At 43.2% G+C, this 21938-nt stretch overlaps 1 protein-coding gene and 1 pseudogene across 1 annotated transcript; both read right to left on the reverse strand.

The window, feature by feature from the left end:
* Positions 1 to 5516: 5516 nt before the first annotated feature.
* LOC139181604 (melanoma-associated antigen B17-like) lies at positions 5517 to 6098 on the reverse strand. Its single transcript, XM_070785095.1, has one exon. The coding sequence runs from the start codon at positions 6096 to 6098 to the stop codon at positions 5517 to 5519; it is 582 nt and encodes a 193-aa protein (XP_070641196.1).
* Positions 6099 to 20054: 13956 nt separating this feature from the next.
* Positions 20055 to 21849, reverse strand: LOC139181605 (melanoma-associated antigen B17-like; annotated as a pseudogene).
* Between the last annotated feature and the right edge of the window lie 89 nt (positions 21850 to 21938).

Consider the following 21938-nt stretch of genomic DNA (forward strand, 5'->3'; position numbering starts at 1 on the left):
GCCTTTGCGCCTTTGTTAAAAGTCGGTTGAGTGTTTGGGGTGTCTGTTTCTAGATTTTCTGTTCTGTGCCATTGATCTGTCTATTGTTCTGTTAATAGCATACAGTCTTGAGTATTGTAGCTTTAAAGCAAGTTTTGAAATCCCGTAATATCAATTCTCTAACTTTGACCTTTCATATTGACTTCAGTGGGTATTATGGATCATTTCATTTTTGACGTAAAATTTAAGTTGGTGGCTGCTATCTACAAGCTATCTTGCTGGAATTTTAAACAGAATTGCATTATCTAGGTTAAGTTGGAAATAAGTGACATCTCAACAATACAGCATCTCCCTATCTATGAACATGGCGTGTCTGTGTATATAGATCTTCTTTAAGTTTTTTCAGTGCAGTTTATGAGTTTTACTCATGTAAATCTTATACATATTTTTGAAGAATTATTTCTAATATATTTTGGTGCTAATGTGAATGGTGTTAGGTTTTTATTTGCAATTTCCATCTCTTTATTGGAAAAGAATTGACTATTATGTATTAACCTTATTAATATATTAATTATATAGTAGTTATATATTGATAATATATTAACCTTATTAACATATAGTCCTGGCTTACTAATGCCAGGAGTTTTCTTATTGTTGATGATTATAATTCCATTTTTCCCTTCCAAATATCTGTATCTTTTGCTTCCTTCTCTTATCTCACTGCATTGGCTAGGACTTTCACTACAGTGTTGAATAGGCATGGTGAGAAGGGATATCCTCGCCTTCTTCCTCACCTTAGTGTGACAGCATCTGTCTTCTCACTATAAAGTATGATGTTTTACCTGTATTTTCAGATGTTGTATATGAAGCTGAGGAAATGCCTGTCTGTATCTAGTTTGCTGAGAATTTTTATGATGAATGGGTGTTGGATTTTATCAGATGATTTTTTTTCCTTCATCTGTTGATCTCATCTTGTGATTATCTTCCTTAGAATATTGTTATTATGATTTGTGATTACTGATTTTCAAATGTTGCACATCTAAAATGCATCCTACTTAGCTATAGTATGTAATTCCTTCTATGAATTGTTAGGTTTCTTTTCTTATATTTTGTTGGGGATTTGGCTTCTATGTTCATGAGAGGCATTTGTGTTCAATTTTTTTCTCTTAATTTCATCTGATTTTGATATTCGAGTGTAATACTCACCTCACAGAAAAGGAATTAGGAGGTGTTCCTTTTGCTTCTATTTTCTGGGAGAGACTGTAGAGAATTGTTATCATTTCTTCCTTAAATTTTTGTTAGAATTCATCAGTGGAAACATCTGGGTCTGTTAGTGTCTTTATTGGAAGGTTATTAGTTATAGATTAATTCTCTTTAATAGATACAGACCAATTCAGAGTATCTATTTTTCTTTGTGAAAGTGGTGCTAAGTTATACCTTCAAGCAATTTCTCAATGGAACCTTCCTTTTTGTAGGCACAGAGTTGTTTATAATATTCACTCATTATCCTTTTAATGACTATGGAATCAGTAGTAATGGCCCCTCCTTCATTTCTACTATTAGTAATGTAATTTGTGTTTTTTCTCTTTGTTCTTCTTTAGCCTGGGGAGAATTTTATGTTCTTTTTATTTTGTATCTTTAAAGAAACTTCTTTGGGTTTTGTTTTTTTCTGCATTGCCTTCCTTTTTTCAGTGTCATTGGTTTCCGCTTTGATTTATTCTTCCTCTGCTTTTTCTTTTCTTTCACAGGTTTACTAGTATAGAAGCTTAAGTTATTAATTGTAGGTTTTTTTGTTATAGACACTCAATACTGTGTATACCTCTTTACTGATTTTGCTGTTATCACACACCTTCTGATAAGTTGTAATTTTGTTTTCATTTTGTAAAAATATTTTAAAATTTCTCATTAGGTTTTATCTTTGGCCCATGTGTTATTTAGATGTTTATTGTTTAGTCTGCAAATTATCTTTAATTTTCCTGCTGACTTTTTGTTATCAATTTCTAGTTTATTTCCGTCACACTTTTCTTGTAATCATGAGGGTTTTTTCTTTTTCTTTTTTTTTGATCTTTGTTTTAAATAGACACTCTCAATAAAGGAAGATGAGGGGCTTATGCCAGATGTTGGCTGGAACTGATTCCTTTGGCAGCCTTGAAATTTTCTAAACAGGAACTCAGGGGTAGCTGAATTGTCCTAGAACGTGGCCTTAGGTTGCTGCTAGAAACCATGCTAGAGGTCAGTCAAGGTTCTTAATGTAAATGTTTGGACAGAGTTGTTCATGCCAATAGTTTTTGCAGTTCTCTGTTCCTAAGCTCAGCTTGCAGTTCCAGGACACATTGCCCTTTTTATAGGTAAAGTCTGCTTGAGAACCCCAGAAGGGAGGTGATCGCCCACAGTGTAAGGTTGGGGTGTGGTGAGTTATGCCAAAAATCTAGAGAAGGATGCTGACTCCCCCAGTTTTGGCCCCTGATGCAGTTCTGGTCCCGGAACCACACTGGGATTAAGAATGTGTGGGAGGGAATTGGGCTCGAGGACTTACAGAGAAGAAACTCACCCAGTCAAGTCCATGATTATCTGTCCAGTCTTAATTTGAACATCATGCAGTCTTCTCGGTTAAACTTCTCACCTCAAAATGGGTAGAGCCATAGAGGAAATGACAAAGGCTGAGAGGAGAAAAGTCTTGGCCTCAGTGGACACCTTCACCATTGGAAATTCTGTGTCTTCCAGGCCTAAGACAGTGTCAGCTGCCACCCAAGTGTTCTTTGGGTATGCACAGCCTGGGGGTACTCCTTGCAGCTCTTAATTGAGGGGAGCCATGACACAGTGGGCTGACCCAGATCTTGCCCTGTGGGTCATGGAAAAAGAACAAAGCAGAGAGTGACAGCAAGCAAATTTTCATGGGAGAGATAGAGCAAAAGTCAGGGGTCTCCAGCCAGCATTTTGGGCAAGACAACTGCAGTTCACTGTGGCAACAATCCTAATTATGGTACCAAATATGTCACGGTGAAAAGAGATTTCCTCAGTGCTTGCTCTTGCAAAGAAAGGGAAGGACTCTGGACTAGTGCACATCAGGGGACTTGTCTGATGAAGGTCACTTTATCAGTCTTGTGAACTTGAGACAATTGCAAGTTATCCATCTATAAATGGAGTCTGCTAAATCCTATCCTGCATGAATGCTGGAATGCATGTACTACATATAAAGCAGAGTCATACTTATTAAGAAACACTCGTCTTTAATTTAACAGAAGCTATGATTATTATGAACATCCAAAATACCCCCTTCCTATCTGAGGTTATTTTTATCCAGTGGATAGCACAGACTATGCAGTGCACTGGGACAAAAGATATAAATACTCTTAAATGAGCCAAATTAAGGCAAAATATATATATTTTTTTAAACAACAAAAAAATGGTTAGAGGAAATAAGGCAGGCTACAAATTAACAGCTTTTTCCTTTATATTTGCTTAATTGCTTTGGTTTCTCAATACTTTCTGTGGTCACATTTCACATTACCAAGAAAATCTCTCTTTTAGCGACATATTACCTACTTCCAGATCATAAAGACAATACAGATGGTTCATCAATTTCTTTTCAGTTCAGTTCAGTCGCTCAGTTGTGTACCACTCTTTGAGACTCCATGAATGGAAGCACACCAGGCCTCCCTGTCCATCACCAACTCCCGGAGTTCACTGAGACTCACATCGATTGATTCAGTGATTCGATCCAGCCATCTCATCCTCTGTCGTCCCTTTATATTCCTGCCCCCAATCCTTCCCAGCATCAGAGTCTTTTCCAATGAGTCAACTCTTCGCATGAGGTGGCCAAAGTACTGGAGTTTCAGCTTTAGCATCAGTCCTTCCAAAGAAATCCCAGGGCTGATCTCCTTCAGAATGGACTGGTTGGATCTCCATGCAGTCCTAGGGACTCTCAAGAGTCTTCTCCAACACCACAGTTCAAAAGCATCAGTTCTTCAGCGCTCAGCTTTCTTCACAGTCCAACTCTCACATCCATACATGACCAGTGGAAAAACCAAACCCTTGACTAGATGGACCTTTGTTGGCAAAGTAATGTCTCTGCTTTTCAATATGCTGTCTAGGTTGGTCATAACTTTTCTTCCAAAGAGTAAGTGTCTTTTAATTTCATGGCTGCTAGTCACCATCTGCAGTGATTTTGGAGCCCAGAAAAATAAAGTCTGACACTGTTTCCACTGTTTCCCCATCTATTTCCCATGAAGTGATGGGACCAGATGCCATGATCTTCGTTTTCTGAATGTTCAGTTTTAAGTCAACTTATTCACTCTCCTCTTTCACCTTCAGCAAGAGGCTTTTTAGTTCCTCTTCACTTTCTGCCATCAGGGTGGTGTCATCTGCATATCTGAGGTTATTGATATTTCTCCCGGCAATCTTGATTCCAGCTTGTGCTTCTTCCAGCCCAGCGTTTCTCATGATGTACTCTGCATATAAGTTAATAGGTAAATAAGCAGGGTGACAATATAGAGCCTTGACGTACTCCTTTTCCTATTTGGATCCAGTCTGTTGTTCCATGTCCAGTTCTAACGCTTGCTTCCTGACCTGCATACAAATTTCTCAAGAGGCATGTCAGGTTTCTTTTACATCTACCAAAACTGTAACTTGAAAATCCTAAAACAGCAATAAATAAAACTGGAATATCATTACCAAATCAGTATTCTAAAGAAATGGAATCTTGTAGAAGTAAAAATATTCGATAAAAATGAAATAGATAATATGCAGAAGTTACTAGTTTAAATCAGGAAGAAAATAGAGATCTAAACTTGGTTTTCTCGACCCCTACTAACCTGCACTATCTAGGAGCTTGACTACCCTTTGAGAAAATTCTGTTCCAGTGTCATCTTACCTTGTTTAGATGGTGAACAACATATTCAATATGTTCAGTGTGTTTTACATATACCCAACCTGTGGCTTTCAAAACTTTAAAACAGCAAACAATGTGATTTATATAATTAATCCATTTGTATTCTGAAGCACAAGAAAACTTATGAAAAGTAATTAACATTTGAAAATACTGAACTCCTCCCTCATCTCCTTAATCTAATTTAATCAACTTTCACTAGATATTTCTCCTATGGATAAAGGAAAAATGACATATATTTTTAAAAATGAGTTGCACTTAAACTCCTTTACTACATAAAACAGTAAAGAACATACCAGTTTTGTTCCCTCCACCCTAGTACTCTCTACTGTTTAGGATCTTGACAGCTCTGTTCCAAAACAAAAGGGAAGAAAGTGTCTGGGCCTCCCTCCCTAGATGTGGGAGGAGCTGTAGGACTTGGCCCTGGAAGGGGCACTGGCTTCAGCCATTGTTGGAGCCCTGGCCACAACTCTCAGCCCTGCTCTCTCCGCCTGATCTCTCAGACCCTCATCATAGAGGTCTGGGAAGGAAGTCTGGACGATATCTTGGATCTTCACCAGCACTTCCAACACCTTCATCTTATTAGTTTCAAACAAGCTCTCGGGCCCCACAGGAACTCGTAGTGTGGAAGATTGACATTGGGTACCTGTCAGTACCTCAGGTACTTTTTCTGCACCAGATGTTTGGTGATAAGCCTTCTGGGCTCCCCAAAGATCCAGTGCCTCCTCCCAGTATAGACCCCCAACACACTGAGGAATTCCCAGACCTCCTCCCTGGTGGCCCGGTTACCCTTCATGAAGATAATGCCCAGGAGCACCATGAGAAAACCCGATTTGGGCAGACTCCCCTCATCACTCAGACCTTCATCGCCCCCGAGGTTCAGCTTGTTGATGAGGGCGTAGATGTTTCTGCTATGGTTGACTTCCGTCAGCTCCAGGCCAAATACCAGCTCCATGTGCTTAGAGGCTCTCCTGAGGATCTCAGGGATGTGCTGCCTATACTTGCTGCCAACGACCTTCAGCAGGGCGTGCTGCGAGATGGGCTCCTTCTTGGTGTACTTCTCCAGGAGGAAGTCCACCAGCATGCTGGCCTTCCTGGTCAGAAGATCTATGCGAGGGCTCTGAGTGGCAGGGGCTGCCTGGGAGGCACCTGCACTTTCCTCCTCTGGGCCCTGGGCACCTTCATCAGATCCTGCACAGGAAGGCCCTGCATCAGGAGAGCTACAGGCCATAGCTCCCTGAAGCTCCTGGTGATTTCCAGTAGCAGGGGAGCTGGGGGAGAACCCTGAGGGACAGACGAGGGGGAGGAGGGGCACTCCTCTTTGGGGGCTGCAGCAGCACTGGACTGGGCCTCTTGGGGACACTGAGTGTCCCCCTGACCTGGTGACATTTCACACTGGCATGGTACTTGTTTTTGTGCATTCGAGGCATGGTGACACAGGTTATGGATCACAGGCGCATTCGGGCAGGGGGGCAGGCAAGGAGGGCACCTAGAGGAAGAACAAGCAGATGTTGTGAGCAACTTCAGTGAGGAGATTCCTCCCTGGCTTGAACCAAATCCGCCTCTGAGCAGTCCTTGAGGCCAGTGCTCTAGGACCCACAAGTCTTGTGTTCTCCTGGTGAGCCCCTCCCTTGAGACCACTGAGTAGGAAGTGAGAGTGATCACTGGGGTGCAGCCAGACAACCCTGCCTTGGTGTTAAGAGGGAGGCCTGTGGGAGCTGGCAGGGGAGGCAGGTCCTTTGATTCACATTTCAGAGTCATGATGACAACTGGGGCAAGACTCCCTCATATCTCCGCCGCCCCCAAACTCACCCACCCTGTTCCCTCTCTTGCTTTGAAGTTGACGCTGCCACCTTCCCTGTCACCCCAGATGATGAGAGGAGGGAATGTTCAGGCCCCCAGTGAAGGAGGCGGGGACCCGCCCTTCTGCTGTCTCAAAGCTGTCCCTTCACAACCAAGCTGCAGCCTCCCCTGACAGACCACCACCCCTGTCCCCGTGTTTGGCTGGGAGGAAGTGCTGGCCACAGGGGAGGGTCCTGAGTCGGCCGTGTGGTGCGGAGGATGGTCATTACCCTGAATCCCCCCGAGCCCTGACATCCTCCCTCTGCTGACCAGTTGCCAGCCCTTCTGAACGAGGTCCCCTCTTCCCTGAGCATCCCGTGTCAGTGATCGCAGTCAGGGAGCCTTCAGCCTTTAGAACTGCCCAGATGCTGACTGGTTGCATTCTGGCCAAGTCACCCTGGGTAAGGGGTTAGGGGTGGCCGCCAATCTAAGGTGTGGAGACACTCAGTCCCCCCACAGGTCCTTCCTTCACTTCACAGGATCCCGGACTTCCCTCTACTGAACAGAGCCAGGGTCCAGCAACCCCACACCCAGATCCACCACCCCTCGACCCAGGTTATGTCCCGAGAACCGACGTGCATAACAGATGGACATTGGACCTAAGATCCTGGTCTGAGCGTCCAGGCATAGAGCAGGTGCAGGGTTGCTTGGGGGCTGGGAAGTCCCCTCTATTCAGATGGAAAAGGTGTTGGGAGTGCCAGGGCATATCTTTGTAACTAACCAGTGCACTTGTAACTCATGTCACCTCCAACTTGGACCCCTGGTGAGACCTCGGACTCCTCCCTCTGGTCACAACCACAGCAGCTCTCAAAGATAGCAGCCCTCTCAAAGATGGCATCGCACCCCAGTGTGGATAGGGGGCCGTCACTTCTTATCATGCCCATCTGGGCTCCAGGAAGTCAGCAGGGGCGGGGCCTGGGTGGGCGGGGTTCTGAGGGAGTTTCAGGCAAGAGGGGGGATGTGGTCCCTTCGACTCAGTGGCTCCTGGGACGTCCCTACTGATCTCAGTCAACTGGCCTCACTCCTTGCCTCTCACTTCTCTCAGTAAACCAAGCAGGAAGAATTTGGGAGCCCGAGCCTGACAGCCTTTCTGGAGCTGCTGAGACAGACAGTGAGGGCACTCTGGGGCTCCTTCTTGTGTGCTGAGCGATGCTCTCTGTTCTCTGTCCCTGTCTTCCTCTGACCTTAATGGTGCATTATGTCCCATCTGCTGTCCTAAGGGCAAGACCTCACCTGGAAGATGTCACATCCCCAGACTCCTGGTGAGAAGTGCACCCGCATCTCATTTGGAGGCTTTTGCCTAAGGCTTCCTGGAAATGGCTGCTGCAGGTAAGATAAGTGAGAGGGAAGGATGGGAGAATAACTTCTGTGGTGTGGAACCCCTCACATCTCACTCAGGATCTTTATATTGACTGCAGGCAGAGCCTGGAAACCCTTCCCTTTCTGGTATAAAACCACCCCTGTCCCCAACCATGCCCCACACAATCCCAGCAGAGAAAGTGAAGGGGCTCCTTAGCCTGCCAGTTCTCACTGTGGGCTCTTAGTCGACTGCAGGGGCATTGCTTGAAAGTTCTGAGATGAATTTCTGTCCTTTTGTACAATTACTGTGATACAAGCTTTTCTCTTTTAGTCCATTTGTGACAGTCTCTTAAGCTGATTATTTACAAGGGCCAGTTTCATCCACTAACAAAGTTTGTGCTGATGTTTTCATGACCCTTGGGCCATACTGCCATGTCCATCCCAAACTTTGGTGCCCCATGATCCTGGCATGGGGCTCTGAGATGCTGCCTCAGGTTCCTTCTGTGAAGCAGTAGAGGTTCATGGTCCCACGGCCCAGTGGAAGAATCAACTGCTCCAGTTTAAAGCCTTTTCCAGCTAATCCTGTTGTCTGTTTCCTTTGTGGCCTGCACACCTGTGTCAGCCTCAGAGTACTCCCCGACCTGGGTACTCACAGGGTCAAGTTCAATGGAGACTTATTGTTCCTCAGGGATTATTTAGTTTTGTGTTCTTGCTTTTGTTAGTAGTTGTCTTTATTCCTTGTATTAGTTTTCCATGGTTTGTTCTGAGTACAGAAAACAGCAGCCCATGTGTGATTGTGGTCTCAACTACTCCCAGTTTGGTACTAAATCTGTAAAGGATTTCAGGAAAATTGACAGTATTACAGTATGTCCTCCTCGTGTATATACCTAAGATACTGTTTGAGACTTCTTTGCCGAAGTGTCTCAGGAAATTCTTGTTTCCTCCAGGTAGACTGGATACATTTTTCTAAGGTTTCTTTGTAGGTACGTTTTTTATATGGTTGCTTTTGTTTATGGTGTATTTTCTATTACATGATCCAAGTAACTGTTGATTCTTCCAGACCAGTCTCTTGATTTTGCTGTGTTGATCTTTTTTATGCCAGATTTCTGAAGTTCGTTATATGTGTCAATATATTCTGTGCCTGTTTCTAAGAATTTTAGTTCAAGGATCAAATACTTAGTGTAATATTTTGCTTCTTACTATTGCTGATTTTATTAATTTTGCTTTGGTGCATATAACTCTGTACTGGCTCTGTGTTCTTATCCATATTTTTTTCTAGTTTTTAAATTAGTAGACTTAAAAACTTGTTTTAATTGACAGATAGTTGCTTTATAATGTTTTGTTATTTTCTGCTATGCAACCGAATGAATCAGCTATAAGTACATATTCCTCCTGCCTCATGAGACTCCCTCCCAGCCCCACACCTCACCCCTCTATTTTGTCACATAGCACCAGGCTGAGCTCCCTGTATTATATAGCAGTTTCCCACTCGCTCTCTATTGTACACTTGGTACAGTATTTTTGTCAGTGCCACTCACAATTCATTCCACCCTGTCCTTCCCTTGCTGTGTCCACATGACCATTCTCTACATCTGTGTCACTATTTCTTCCCTTCAAATAGGTTTATAAGTACCATTTTATATTTTCCATGTGTATGCATTAATATGCACTCTTTTTCTGTTTTTGAGTTACTTCACTCTGTTTACAGGCTCTAAGTGCATCCACCTCACTACAAGTGACTTAAATTCATTCCTTTTTATTGCTAATATTTCACTGTATGGAGAGGCAATGGTAACCCACTCCAGTACACTTGCCTGGAAAATCCCATGGACGGAGGAGCCTGGTAGGCTCTGGTCGATGAGGTCATTAAGAGTCGGACACGACTGAGCGACTTCACTTTCCCTTTTCACTTTCATGCATGGGAGAAGAAAATGGAAGCCCACTCCAGTGTTCTTTCCTGAAGGATCCCAAAGATGGGGGAGCCTGGTGGGCTGCCGTCTATGGGGTCACACAGAGTTGGACAGGACTGAAGCGACTTAGCAGCATCAGCAGCATTCCTTTGTATATGTCTATCATAACTTCTTTATCCATTCATCTCAGTTGAAATCTAGGTTGTTTCCATGTCCTGGCTATTGTAAATAGTGCTGCAATGAACTTTGGATACAGGTGTCTTTACAGTTATTCCTTTCTCAGTGTATATGCACAGTATTTCTATTGCTGGGTTATATGATAGCTTTAATCCTAGGTTTTAAAGGAATCTCCCTACTGTTCTGCATCATGGCTATATCAATTTCCATTTCCACCAACAGTGGAAGAGAGTTCCGTTTTCTCTAAGCTCTCTGTAGCATTTACTGCTTGTACAATTTTTGATGATGGCCATTCTGACCATTATGAGATGACACCTTAGTGTAATTTTGATTTGCATTTCTCTCATGATGGGCAGTGTTGTGCATCTTTTCATGTGTTTGCTGACCCTCTGTATTTCTTTTTTAAAAGAACAGATTGAGGATTAGAAAAAGGTCAGCAGATAGTATAGACAGTTCCCATCCAGCCACTCTTCCTCCACTTGGTATCCTCTGTTATTAACATCTTGTATTGGTTCAATGGATACGAGTTCATTTGTCACAATGGATCTACTAATATCAATACGTTATTATTAACTATTGTCCATTGTTTACAATGTATTTTACTTTATGTGTTTTACAGTTCTTTAGTGTTCGACAAATGTGTATTTTGTACTCCGCCAACACGGTGTCATGCAGAGGAGTTTGAATCCCCCATGGATCTCCCATGCTCCACCTGTGCATCCCTCAAAACCTCACTTGGAAGCGCTGACAACTACTGAACTTTTTACTCTTTCTAAAGGTTTGCATTTTCCAGAATATAGTATTGATGGCAGCATACAGTGTGTAGGCTTTTTATACTGGCTCCTTCAGCTAATCAATATACATTGAATTGTCTGTTTATCTTTTTATGGTTTGAAATGTTTTCTGCCAGGACTGAATAGCATTCCATGTAGCTTACCATAGTTTGTTTATGCACTCATCTACTGAAGGTCATCTTTGGTCATTTCAGTTTTTGGCAGCTATGAATTTGTCTGCTATTAACATTTGTTTGAAGGTTTTTGCATGTGCATAAGTTTTTGGCTCTTTTGAGTAAATACCTTAGCGTTCATTTGCTAGATCATATGATAGGACTATGTTTAGTTTAAAAGAAATTGCCAGTTTCCAAATTATTTGTATCACTGCATTGTCTATTTTTTTAATTTACATGTGTTTATTTTAATTGGAGGCTAATTACTTTACAATATTGTATTGATTTTGCCATACATCAACATGAATCCGCCATGGGTGTACACATGTTCCTTATCCTGAACCCCCCTCCCACCTCCCTTCCCTTACCATCCCTCTGGCTCATCCCAGTGCAGCAATGAGTTAGAGTTCCTATTTGTCCACATCCTTGCCAGCATTTAGTATCGAGAGGTGTTTGTTTTTGTGTTAGCCCTATTAATAGGTATCTCGTTGTTGTTTTGATCTGAAATTCCCTGAAGACATGGGAAATAGATCATCTTTTCATATGCTATTTACCATCTGTTTATATTCTTCGGTGAGATGTCTATTCAACAGTTTTAAGCATTTTTAAATTAACTTCATTATTTTCTTATTGTTGAGTTTTAAGCGTTCATTGTGTATTTTTGCTACATGTTTATTATCAGATACATGTCTTACAATTCTTTCTTCACAGTTTGCAACTTAGCTTTTCATTCTCATAATAGTATCTTGGTGTGAATTTTTTTTTCTCTTAATTTCTTTTTCTGGTTTTGAAATTAAAATGTAATTCTGGTCTCATGGAAGGAATGAGGAAGGGTGCCCTTTGTTTCTTGTTTCTGGAAGACATTTTAAAGAATTGTTATCACTTCTTCCTTAAATTTTTGTTAGATTTCATCAGTGGAATCATCTGGGCCTGTCGCTGTCTTAATTAGAAGCTTATTACTTACAGATTAAATTTATATAATAGATGCAGACCTTATCAATTTCTCAGTTTTACTTGCAAAATTTTGATAAATTACATCCTCCAGCAATTTCTCAATTTAATCTTTATATTTGTAGGCATAGAGTTGTTTATAATATTCATTTATTATCCTTTTAATGTCCGTGATATCAGTAGTCATGGCCCTTCTTTCATTTCCACAATTTGCAATTTAATTTGTGTGTTCTCGGTTTTCTTGATTAGAAATTTCATCTAAGCAAGATGAAATTTGATTATTCTCTGCTGAGAATTTCATCCTTTCTTGTTCCAGAGAAACAGCTTCTGGTTTTGTTGTTTTTGTCTATTGTCTTCCTTTTTCCAGTGCTGTAGATTGCTCCTTTATTTCTTTTTCATTTGCTTCTTTCTTTTTTTCACAAGTTTACTAAGAATATTGATTATGAATTTTAAGGTTTCTTATACAGGTGTTCAATGCTGTATATATATATCTACAGATTTTGCTATATGCCACAGCTTCTGATAAATTGTAATTTTGTTTTCATTTAGTTGAAAATATTTTAAAATTTCTCATTAGATTTTCTCTTTGACCCGAGTGTTATTTAGAAATATATTGTTTAATCTCCAAGTACTGTCAATTTTACTGCTTTTTATTGTCAGTATCTAGTTTCTTTCCATCACAGTGTGATAACATTCTTTGTATGATTTCTGTTCTTTCAAGTTTGATGATGTGAGTTTTACAGCATAGCATGTGATCTACTTTGATGTATGTTCCATGTGAATTTGAAAACAGTGTGTTTTCTGCTGTTGTTAAATATTCTATAAGCGTCATTTAGATCCAATTATTATTATTATTATTTAGATCTAATTATTATTAATTATTGGTGCTTTTCAGTTCAGCTACACCTTACTGATTTCCTGCCTACTAAGTCCGTCAATTCCTAAAGGACATATGTTTGCATCTCCTGGTATAATAGTATTTCTGCATCATCAATCTTTGCCTTGTGTATTTTAGGGTAGTTTTTTTTTTTTTTTTTTTTGGTCCATACACATTATGGGTTGCTGTAATTTCTTTGAGAATTGACCACTTAATCATTAAGTAATTCCAATCTTTGCTCCTGACTTTCTTGTTCTGAGTACTGCTTTCTCTGAAGTAAATGTAGGTAGTCCAACTTTTTTTTCACTTATAGTAGCACAGTAGCGGAGAAGGCAATGGCACCCCACTCCAGTACTCTTGCCTGGAAAATCCCATGGACGGAGGAGCCTGGTAGGCTGCAGTTCACGGGGTCTCGAAGAGTCGGTCACCACTGAGCGACTTCACTTTCACTTTTCACTTCCATGCATTGGAGAAGGAAATGGCAATCCGCTCCACTGTTCTTGCCTGGAGAATCCCAGGGAGGGGGGAGCCTGGTGGGCTGCCGTCTATGAGGTCGCAGAGTAGGACACGACTGAAGTGACTTAGCAGCAGCAGCAGCAGCTTTGGTCATAGTGATTCTTCCTAAGGCCCGCTTTGCATTCCAGTATGTTTGGCTCTAGGTGAGTGATAACATCATGATTATCTGGGTCATTTAGATTTTTTTGGTATAGTTCTTCTGTGTATTTTTGCCACCTATTCTTGGTATCTTCTGCTTCTGTTAGGTCCATACCATTTCTGTCCTTCATTGTGCCCTTCTTTGCATGAAATATTTCCTTGGTATCTCTAATTTTCTTGAAGAGATCTCTAGTCTTTCTCATTCTGTTGTTTTCTATTTCTTTGCATCCATCACTGAGGAAAGATTGCTTATCTCTCCTTGTTATTCTTTGGAACTCTGCATTCAAATGGATTTATGTTTCCTTTTCTCCTTTGCTTTTCACTTCTCTTCTTTTCACAGCTAAGTGTAAGGTCTTCTCAGACAGCCATTTTTCTTTTTTGCATTTCTTTTTCTTGGGGATGGTCTTGCTCCCTCTCTCTTGTACAATGTCATGAACGTCTGTCCATAGTTCTTGAGGCACCCTGTCTATTAGATCCAATCCCTTAAGTCTATTTCTCACTTCCACTGTATAATTGTAAGGGATTTGATTTAGGTGATACCTGAATGGTCTAGTGCTTTCCCCTACTTTCTTTTAAGTAGGGTAAATTGGTAAATTTACCATTGCTAAATTGGTTTCAGAGTAAATTGGAAGTGGTCAAACAGGAGATTTTGGGGGGCTCCAAAATCACTGCAGATGGTGATTGCAGCCATGAAATTAAAAGACGCTTACTCCTTCGAAGGAAAGTTATGACCAACCTAGATAGCATATTCAAAAGCAGAGACATTACTTTGCGAACAAAGGTCCATCTGGTCAAGGCTATGGTTTTTCCTTTGGTCATGTATGGATATGAGAGTTGGACTGTGAAGAAGGCTGAGCGCCGAAGAATTGATGCTTTTTTGAACTGTGGTGTTGGAGAAGACTCTTGAGAGTCCCTTGGACTGCAAGGAGATCCAACCAGTCCATTCTGAAGGAGATCAGCTGTGGAATTTCTTTGGAAGGAATGATGCTAAAGCTGAAAATCCAGTACTTTGGCCACCTCACGCAAAGAGTAGACTCATTGGAAAAGACTCTGATGCTGGGAGGGATTGGGGGCAGGAGGAGAAGGGGACAACAGAGGATGAGATGGCTGGATGGAATCACTGACTAGATGGACATGAGTCTGCGTGAACTCCGGGAGTTGGTGATGGACAGGGAAGCCTGGCATGTTGCAATTCATGGGGTTGCAAAGAGTCAGAAACGACTGAGCGACTGAACTGAACTGAAACAGGAGATGGCAAGAGTGAACACTGACATTTTTGGAATCAGTGAACTAAAATGGTCTGGAATGGGTGCATTTAATTCAGATGACCATTATGCCTACTACTGTGGGCAAGAATCTTTTAGAAGAAATGGAGTAGCCATCATAGTCAACAAGAGTCCGAAATGCAGTACTTGGGTCCAATCTCAAAAATTACAGAATGATCTCCATTCGTTTTCAAGGAAAACCATTCAATTCACAGTAATCCAGGTCCATGCCCCAACCATTAATGCTTAAGAAGCTGATGTTAAACAGTTCTCTGAAGACCTACAAGACCTTCTAGAACTAACACCCAAAAAAGATGTCTTTTTCATCACAGGGGACTGGAATGCAAAAGTAGGAAGTCAAGAGATACCTGGTGTAACAGGCAAATTTGGCATTGGATTACCAAACTGAAGTAGGGCACAGGCTAACAGACTTTTGCCAAGAGAAGACACTAGTATTCTCAGAGCAAAAACCTTCCAAGAACACAAGAGAAGGCTGTACACATGGACATTACCAGATGGTCAATACGGAAATCAGATTGATTATATTCTTGGTAGTCAAAGATGGAGAAGCTGTATACAGTCAGCAAAAATAAGACCAGGAGCTGACTGTGGCTCAGATCATGAACTCCTTATTGCAAAATTCAGACCTAAATTGAAGGAACCAGGGAAAACCACTAGACCATTCAGCTATGACCTAAATCAAATCTATTATGATTATACAGTGAAAGTGACAAATAGTTTCAAGGGATTATATCTGATAGACAGAGTGCCTGAACTACTATGGACAGAGGTTCATGACATTGTACAGGAGGCATTGATCAAGATCATCGCCAAGAAAAAGAAATGCAAAAAGGCAAAACGGCTGTCTGAGGATGCCTTTAAAATATCTGAGAAAAGAAGAGAAGTGAAAGGCAAAGGAGAAAAGGAAAGATATACCCATTTGAATGCAGACTTCCAAAGAATAGCAAGCAGAGATAAGAAAGGCTTCCTCAGTGATCAGTGTAAAGAAATAGAGGAACACAACAGAATGGGAATGACTAGAGATCTCTTCAAGAAAATTAGAGATACCAGGAGAATATTTCATGCAAAGATGGCACAATAAAGGAAGAAATGGAATGGACCTAAGAGAAGCAGAAGATGTTAAGCAGTGGTGGCAAGAAAACTTTAAAAGAACTATACAAAAAAAGATCTTCATTACCCAGATAATCATGATGATGTGATCACTCACCTAGAGCCAAACATCCTGGAATGTGAAGTCAAGTGGGCCTTAGGAAGCATCACTATGGATAAAGCTAGTGGAGGTGATGGAATTCCAGTTGAACTATTTCAAAAGATGATGCTGTGAAAGTGCACACTCAATATGATGTCAGCAAATTTGGAAAACTCAGCCGTGGCCACAGGACTGGAAAAGGCAAGGTTTTATTCCAGTCCCAAAGAGAAGCAGTGTCAAAGAATGCTCAAACTACCACACAATTGCACTCATCTCACACGCTAGTAAATTAATGCTCAAAATTTTCCAAGCCAGGCTTCAACACTATGGGAACCATGAAATTCCACATGTTCCAGGTGAATTGAGAAAACGCAGAGGAATCAGAGATCAAATTGCCAAATTTTAGTGGATCATAGAGAAGCACGAGAGTTTGTGAAAAACATCTGCTTCTGCTTTATTGACTATGACAAAGCCTTTGACAGTGTGGATCACAATGAACTGTGGAAAATTCTTAAAGAGATGGGAATACCAGACCACCTTACCTGCCTCCTGAGAAACCATATGCAGGTTAAGAAGCAACAGTTAGAACTGGACATGGAACAACAGACTTGTTCCAAATAGGGAAATGAGTACGTCAAAGCCGTACTTATTTGTCCCCCTGCTTATTTAGCTTCTATGCATCATACATCATGCAAAATTGTAGGCTGGATGAAGCACTAGTTGGAATCAAGATTTCTGGGTGAAATATCAATAACATTAGACACACATATGACACTACCCTTATGGAAGAAAATGAAGAAGAACTAAAGAGCCTCTTGATAAAAGTGAAAGAGGAGAGTGAAAAGGTTGGCTTAAAACTCAACATTTAAAAAAGTAATATCATGGATGGCACCAGGTCAGATCACTTCATGGAAAATAGATGGGGAAATAATGGAAACAGTGACAGACTTTTTTGGGGGGCTCCAAAATCACTGTAGATGGTGACTACAGCCATCAAATTTTAAAAGACACTTGTTCCCTGGAAGAAATGCCATGACTAACCTAGACAGCATGTGAGAAAGCAGAGACATTTCCTTGCCAACAAAGGTCTGGCTACTCAAAGCTATGGTTTTTTCAGTAGTCATAAGTTGGACTATAAAGTAAGATGAAAGCTGAAGAATTGATGCTTTTGAACTGTGGTGTTGAACAAGTCTCTTGTGAGTCCTTGAACTGCAAGGAGATCAAACCAGTCAATCCTAAAGGAAATCAGTCCTAAATAGCTGAAGCTGAAACTCCAATACTTTGGCCACCTGATGCGAAGAACTGACTCAGTGGAAAAGACCCTGATGGTGGGAAATATAGAAGGCAGGACGAGATGGGGCCAACAGAGAATGCGATGTTTGGATGGCATTACTGATTAAATGGATGTGAGTTTGAGAAGGTCCAGGAGTGAGTAGGTGATGGACAGGGAAGCCTGGCATGCTGCAGTCCATGGGGTCGCAAAGAGAGAGGCACAACTGAGCAATTGAACTGAACTGCTGGCTGGCTCCACCAGTTCTCGCTCAGGCTCCTTGTTTGACTCCTGGGAAGACCTATATATCCTCCCTGTCTTCACTATTACTGTCCTCACTTTTCTGTCACCCTAAGTGGGACTGGCAGTTGCCTCCATTCAGCCTGACATCTATCCAAGTGTCTGCCAGTACTGACAGCAGGGACAAACTGTAGTTGCCCCATGGTTATGGTTTTCATGTTCCCCTGCATCCTCTGGTCCTCTCCCTAATGACTAGACCACCCGGAAATTTCCCCTATGCCATGTCAGCCAACCCTATACGTAAGCCCATAGCACCCTCAGTCCCCAGGTGTAGAAGTCCGAGTAGGCCATGTTTACCCACAGGTGTTTTGAGGGGCTTCTGAGAACTAACAGCAGAGGGTAGGATGCTCTGGCCTCCCTTGCCCTGGGGACAGTGACCTCGAGAGTACTGTCTCTCTCAGGGTCTGTGCCTCTTCCCCATATCGACCGGAGTCCTCCCAAGCTGGAAGCAAGTGGGTGACACATCTGGCTACCTCTGCCTGGGGCTCCTAGACTTGAAACGGTGCTGGGGCTGTGTGTCCCTTTCTCCTTTGGGTTGGGGTTCCCCTCGGTCCTCTCTCCAGGTCCTCACACTGATTTCCAATGGCCTAGGGAGGCCTGTCTTCTCATGCTACAGCCTTGAATTCCCTGAGACCACCTCAGAGGATGTGAAGGCTCCCTCGTGGGCATGCCTGCCTGTGGGTCACTCATGGCTGACACTAGGGGAGGGATTCTATGGTGTCCCCACTTTTATAATGTGAGTGGGTCCCTTAGTCCTCATGGTCCTCTGCTTGACTCTTGGCCTGAACTGGAATTCCTCCAGAGGCTGGCCCCTGAGCCCAAGTTCCTCACCTCCTGAGATGGTCTAAATGTGTGGGGTGCATCATGCTGGCATTCCCAAATTTGCCAATGGGAGGTGTCGAGTGGTAGGGCTGTGTTCTAGGTGCAGTCCCTATATCCTCATTTGGAGTCACTAGTTTTCTATTCTGTACTGAGTGAGGCTTCTCCCAGTAGACCAAGTCTCTCACCTCCCTGACACCACTCCCAGTGGAAAGGGGCACTTCAGCCAGAAAGCTTTGTCCTGGACCATGTATGGCTGACATCAGGGCTGGGTCTTCAAAGTCTCCTCTGTTCCGGGCTAAGTAGTCCTCTAGCCCTTCGTTCAGGGATGTCATCCTAACTCCTGACTGGACTCAGACTGCACCCTCCACTCATCTGAGGCTGTGTTCCTCAGAACCAAGGCATTAATTTCTTGGAAGTTCTGGATTGGAAGACAGGATGAGCCAGATGTGTGCAAAGCTATTGGGGTCTTCTGAGGAGCAGAACATTATAGGGCTCCACTCTTCTGGAGTCAGTGGTCCTCAGTCATAGCTCAGGTTTCTTACCTTAACTTCCAGTAGCATAGGGTTAGGGTAAATCCTATCCTGCATGAATGCTGGAATGCATGTACTACATATAAAGCAGTGGCATAGTCTTTAATAAGTATAGGTCTGTAATAACTGCAAGTTATGATTTTTATAAATCCCTGAAATACCACCTACCCATCTGAGTTTATTTTTAATCTGTGAAGATAGCAGAGAATATGCAGTGAATTAGGACAAAAGAAACAAATATTCTTAAATTAGCTAAATAAGTCAAAGTTTTTTTTTTATTTTTACTAATAGAAAGTTTAAAAGAAATAAGGTAAACAACAACTTAAAGACATTTTCCTCCACTTCTTTCTGTTTGTCAGTATTTTCTGTGGTCGTCTTTTGCATTACCCTGAAAATCTCTCCTTCCGTGCCCTGTTACCTACTTCCAGATCATGGAGACAATAAAGATGGTTTGTGAATCTCTTTTACATCTACCGAAACTGTACCTTTAAAACTCTTAAAACAGCAATAAATGTAACAGCAATATCATTACCCAATTAATATTCTGAACAAAAACAAACTTAGAAGTTAAAACATTTGGAGAAAAGGAAATAAATAATGTGTAGAAGTTAGTCATGTAAAACAGTAATGAGATCTAAACTTGGTTTGCTTCACCCCTACTACCTTTCACTCTTTAGAAGCTTGACTACTCTTCAAGAAAATTCTGTTCCAAAGTCATGTTACCTTGTTTGGATTGTGAACAATCTATTCAGTACTTCCAATGTGTTTTACAAATACCCAGACTGTGGCTTTCAAAACTTTAAAAGAGCAAAGACCTATAATTTATATGATCCATACATTTGTATTCTGAAGCACAATAAACCTTATCAAAAGTAGTAGCATTACAAAATACTTACCACCTCCCTCATCTCTTTACCTATCTACTTTAAATCATCTTTCACTAGATATTTCTCCTATGGATAAAGGGGGAAAGATACATATTTTGTTAAAATGAACTGCAGGTAAACTCCCTTTCTACTTAAAACTGTAGGAACACATAGGTATTGTTCCCTCCACCCCTACTACTCTGCATTATTTAGGAGCTAGATTGCTCTGTTCCAACACAAAGGGAACAAAGTGCCCTGGCCTCCCTCCTTAGATGTGGGAGGAGCTGCAGGACTTGGCCCTGGGAGGGGCACTGGCCTCAGCCATAGCTGGATGCTGCATCGCAACTCTCAGCCCTGCTCTCTCTGCCTGATCTCTCAGAGCCTCAGTATAGAGATCTCGGAAGTAACTAGGGACCGTATCATGGGTCTTGGCCAGAACCTCCAGCACTTTCATCTTACTGGTCTCAGCACAAGCTCTTGGGTCCCACAGGAACTCATAGTGTGGACGATCACTATTGGGCACCTGGAGGTACTTCAGGTACTTCTGCACCAGCTCTTTGGTGATGAGCCTTCTGGGCTCTCCAAAGATCAGGTGCTTCCTCCCAGCATAGACCCCGAACACACTGAGGAATTCCCAGACCTCCTTGGTGGCCTGGTTCCCCTTCATGAAAATGAACCCCAGGAGCGCCATGAGGAGACTGGACTTGGGCGGCCCCTTCTCATCACTTGGACCTTCGTCACCCCCGAGGCTGAGCTTGCTGATGAGGACATAAATGTTCCTGCTGTGGTCCACTTCCTTCAGCTCCAGGCCAAACACCAGCTCCATGCACTCAGAGGCTCTCCTGAGGATCTCAGGGAAGTGCTGCCTGTACTTCCTGTTGATGACCGTCAGCAGGGCGTTCTGTCATGGGCTCCTTCGTGCCATACTTCTCCAGCAGGAACTCCACCAGCATGCTGGCCTTCCTGGTCAGAGGATCACTGAGAATGCTCTGAGTGGCCAGGGCTGCCTGGGAGGCACCTGCACTTTCTTCCTCTGGGCCCTGGGCTCCTTCATCAGATCCTGCACAGGAAGCCCCTGCATCAGGAGAGCTAGTGGCCAAGGCTCCCTGAAGCTTCTGGCTTTCGCCAGCAGCAGGGGAGCTTGGGGGAGAACCCTGAGGGCCAGAAGAGGGAGAAGAGGGGCCCTCCTCTTCTGCGGCTGCAGCAGCACTGTTCTTGGCCTCCTGGGGACACTGAGTGTCCCTCTGGATCTGGTGGCGTTTCACACGGGCATGGTACTTATTGTTGTGCCTCCGAGGCATGAGGACACAGGTCTCAGACTGCAGGCGGGCATGCAGGCAGGAAGGCCGGCACCAAGGGCACCTAGAGTAAGGACAAGAAGATTCCGTGAGCACCTTCACCCGGAAGAGTCCTCCCCGGCTTGAACCAACGCTGCCTCTGAGGGGTCTTTCAGGCCAGTGCTCTAGAACCACAGGGCTCCTGTTCTCCTGGTGAGCCTATCCCCTAAGACCCCTGAGGAGGATATGAGAGTGAGCACTGGGGCACAGCCAGACAGCCCTGCCTGGGTGTTAGAGGGGAGCCTGTCAGGGCTGGCAGAGGAGGTAGGTTCTCTCAGTTCACATTTAGAATCAGGATGAAAATTGGGACAAGACTCCCCCATATCCGAACCCCACCCCCACCACTCCGCACATACCCTGTTCCCTCTCCTGCTCTGAAGTTGACACTGCCTCCTTTGTTGTCACCCCAGAGGAAGAGAGGAGGGAGTACTCAGCCCTCCACCAAAGGGTCCTGGGATCTGCCCCTCTGCTGTCCGGCGGCTGCCCCTTTACGATCACACCCTAACTTCCCCTAACTGCAGCCCCACTTCCCTCTGTTTGTCTGGGAGGAAATGCTGAGCACAGGGGAGGGTCCTGAGTGGTCCATGTGATGGGAAGGATGGTCGTCACCCTGACTCCTCCCGAGCCCTGACATCCCCCCTCTGCTGACTGGCTGCCAGCTCCTCGGACCGTGGTCCCCTCCTCGCTGTGTCCCGTGTCCTCGATCACAGTAAGGGAGCCCCTCATTCTTTAGAGCCACCCGGGTGCTGCCCGGATGGTCCGCGTCTGAGTCTCAGTGGTTGGGGTGTTATGTGTAGCCACCGTTCTGGGGCGTG

This window comes from Bos indicus, chromosome X (genome assembly GCF_029378745.1).
Source record: "Bos indicus isolate NIAB-ARS_2022 breed Sahiwal x Tharparkar chromosome X, NIAB-ARS_B.indTharparkar_mat_pri_1.0, whole genome shotgun sequence".
Taxonomy (NCBI): Eukaryota; Metazoa; Chordata; class Mammalia; order Artiodactyla; family Bovidae; genus Bos; species Bos indicus.

Excerpts from the sequence above, each read along its gene's own strand:
- LOC139181604 (XM_070785095.1), bottom strand. The coding sequence starts at position 6,098 with ATGGCCTGTAGCTCTCCTGATGCAGGGCCTTCCTGTGCAGGATCTGAT.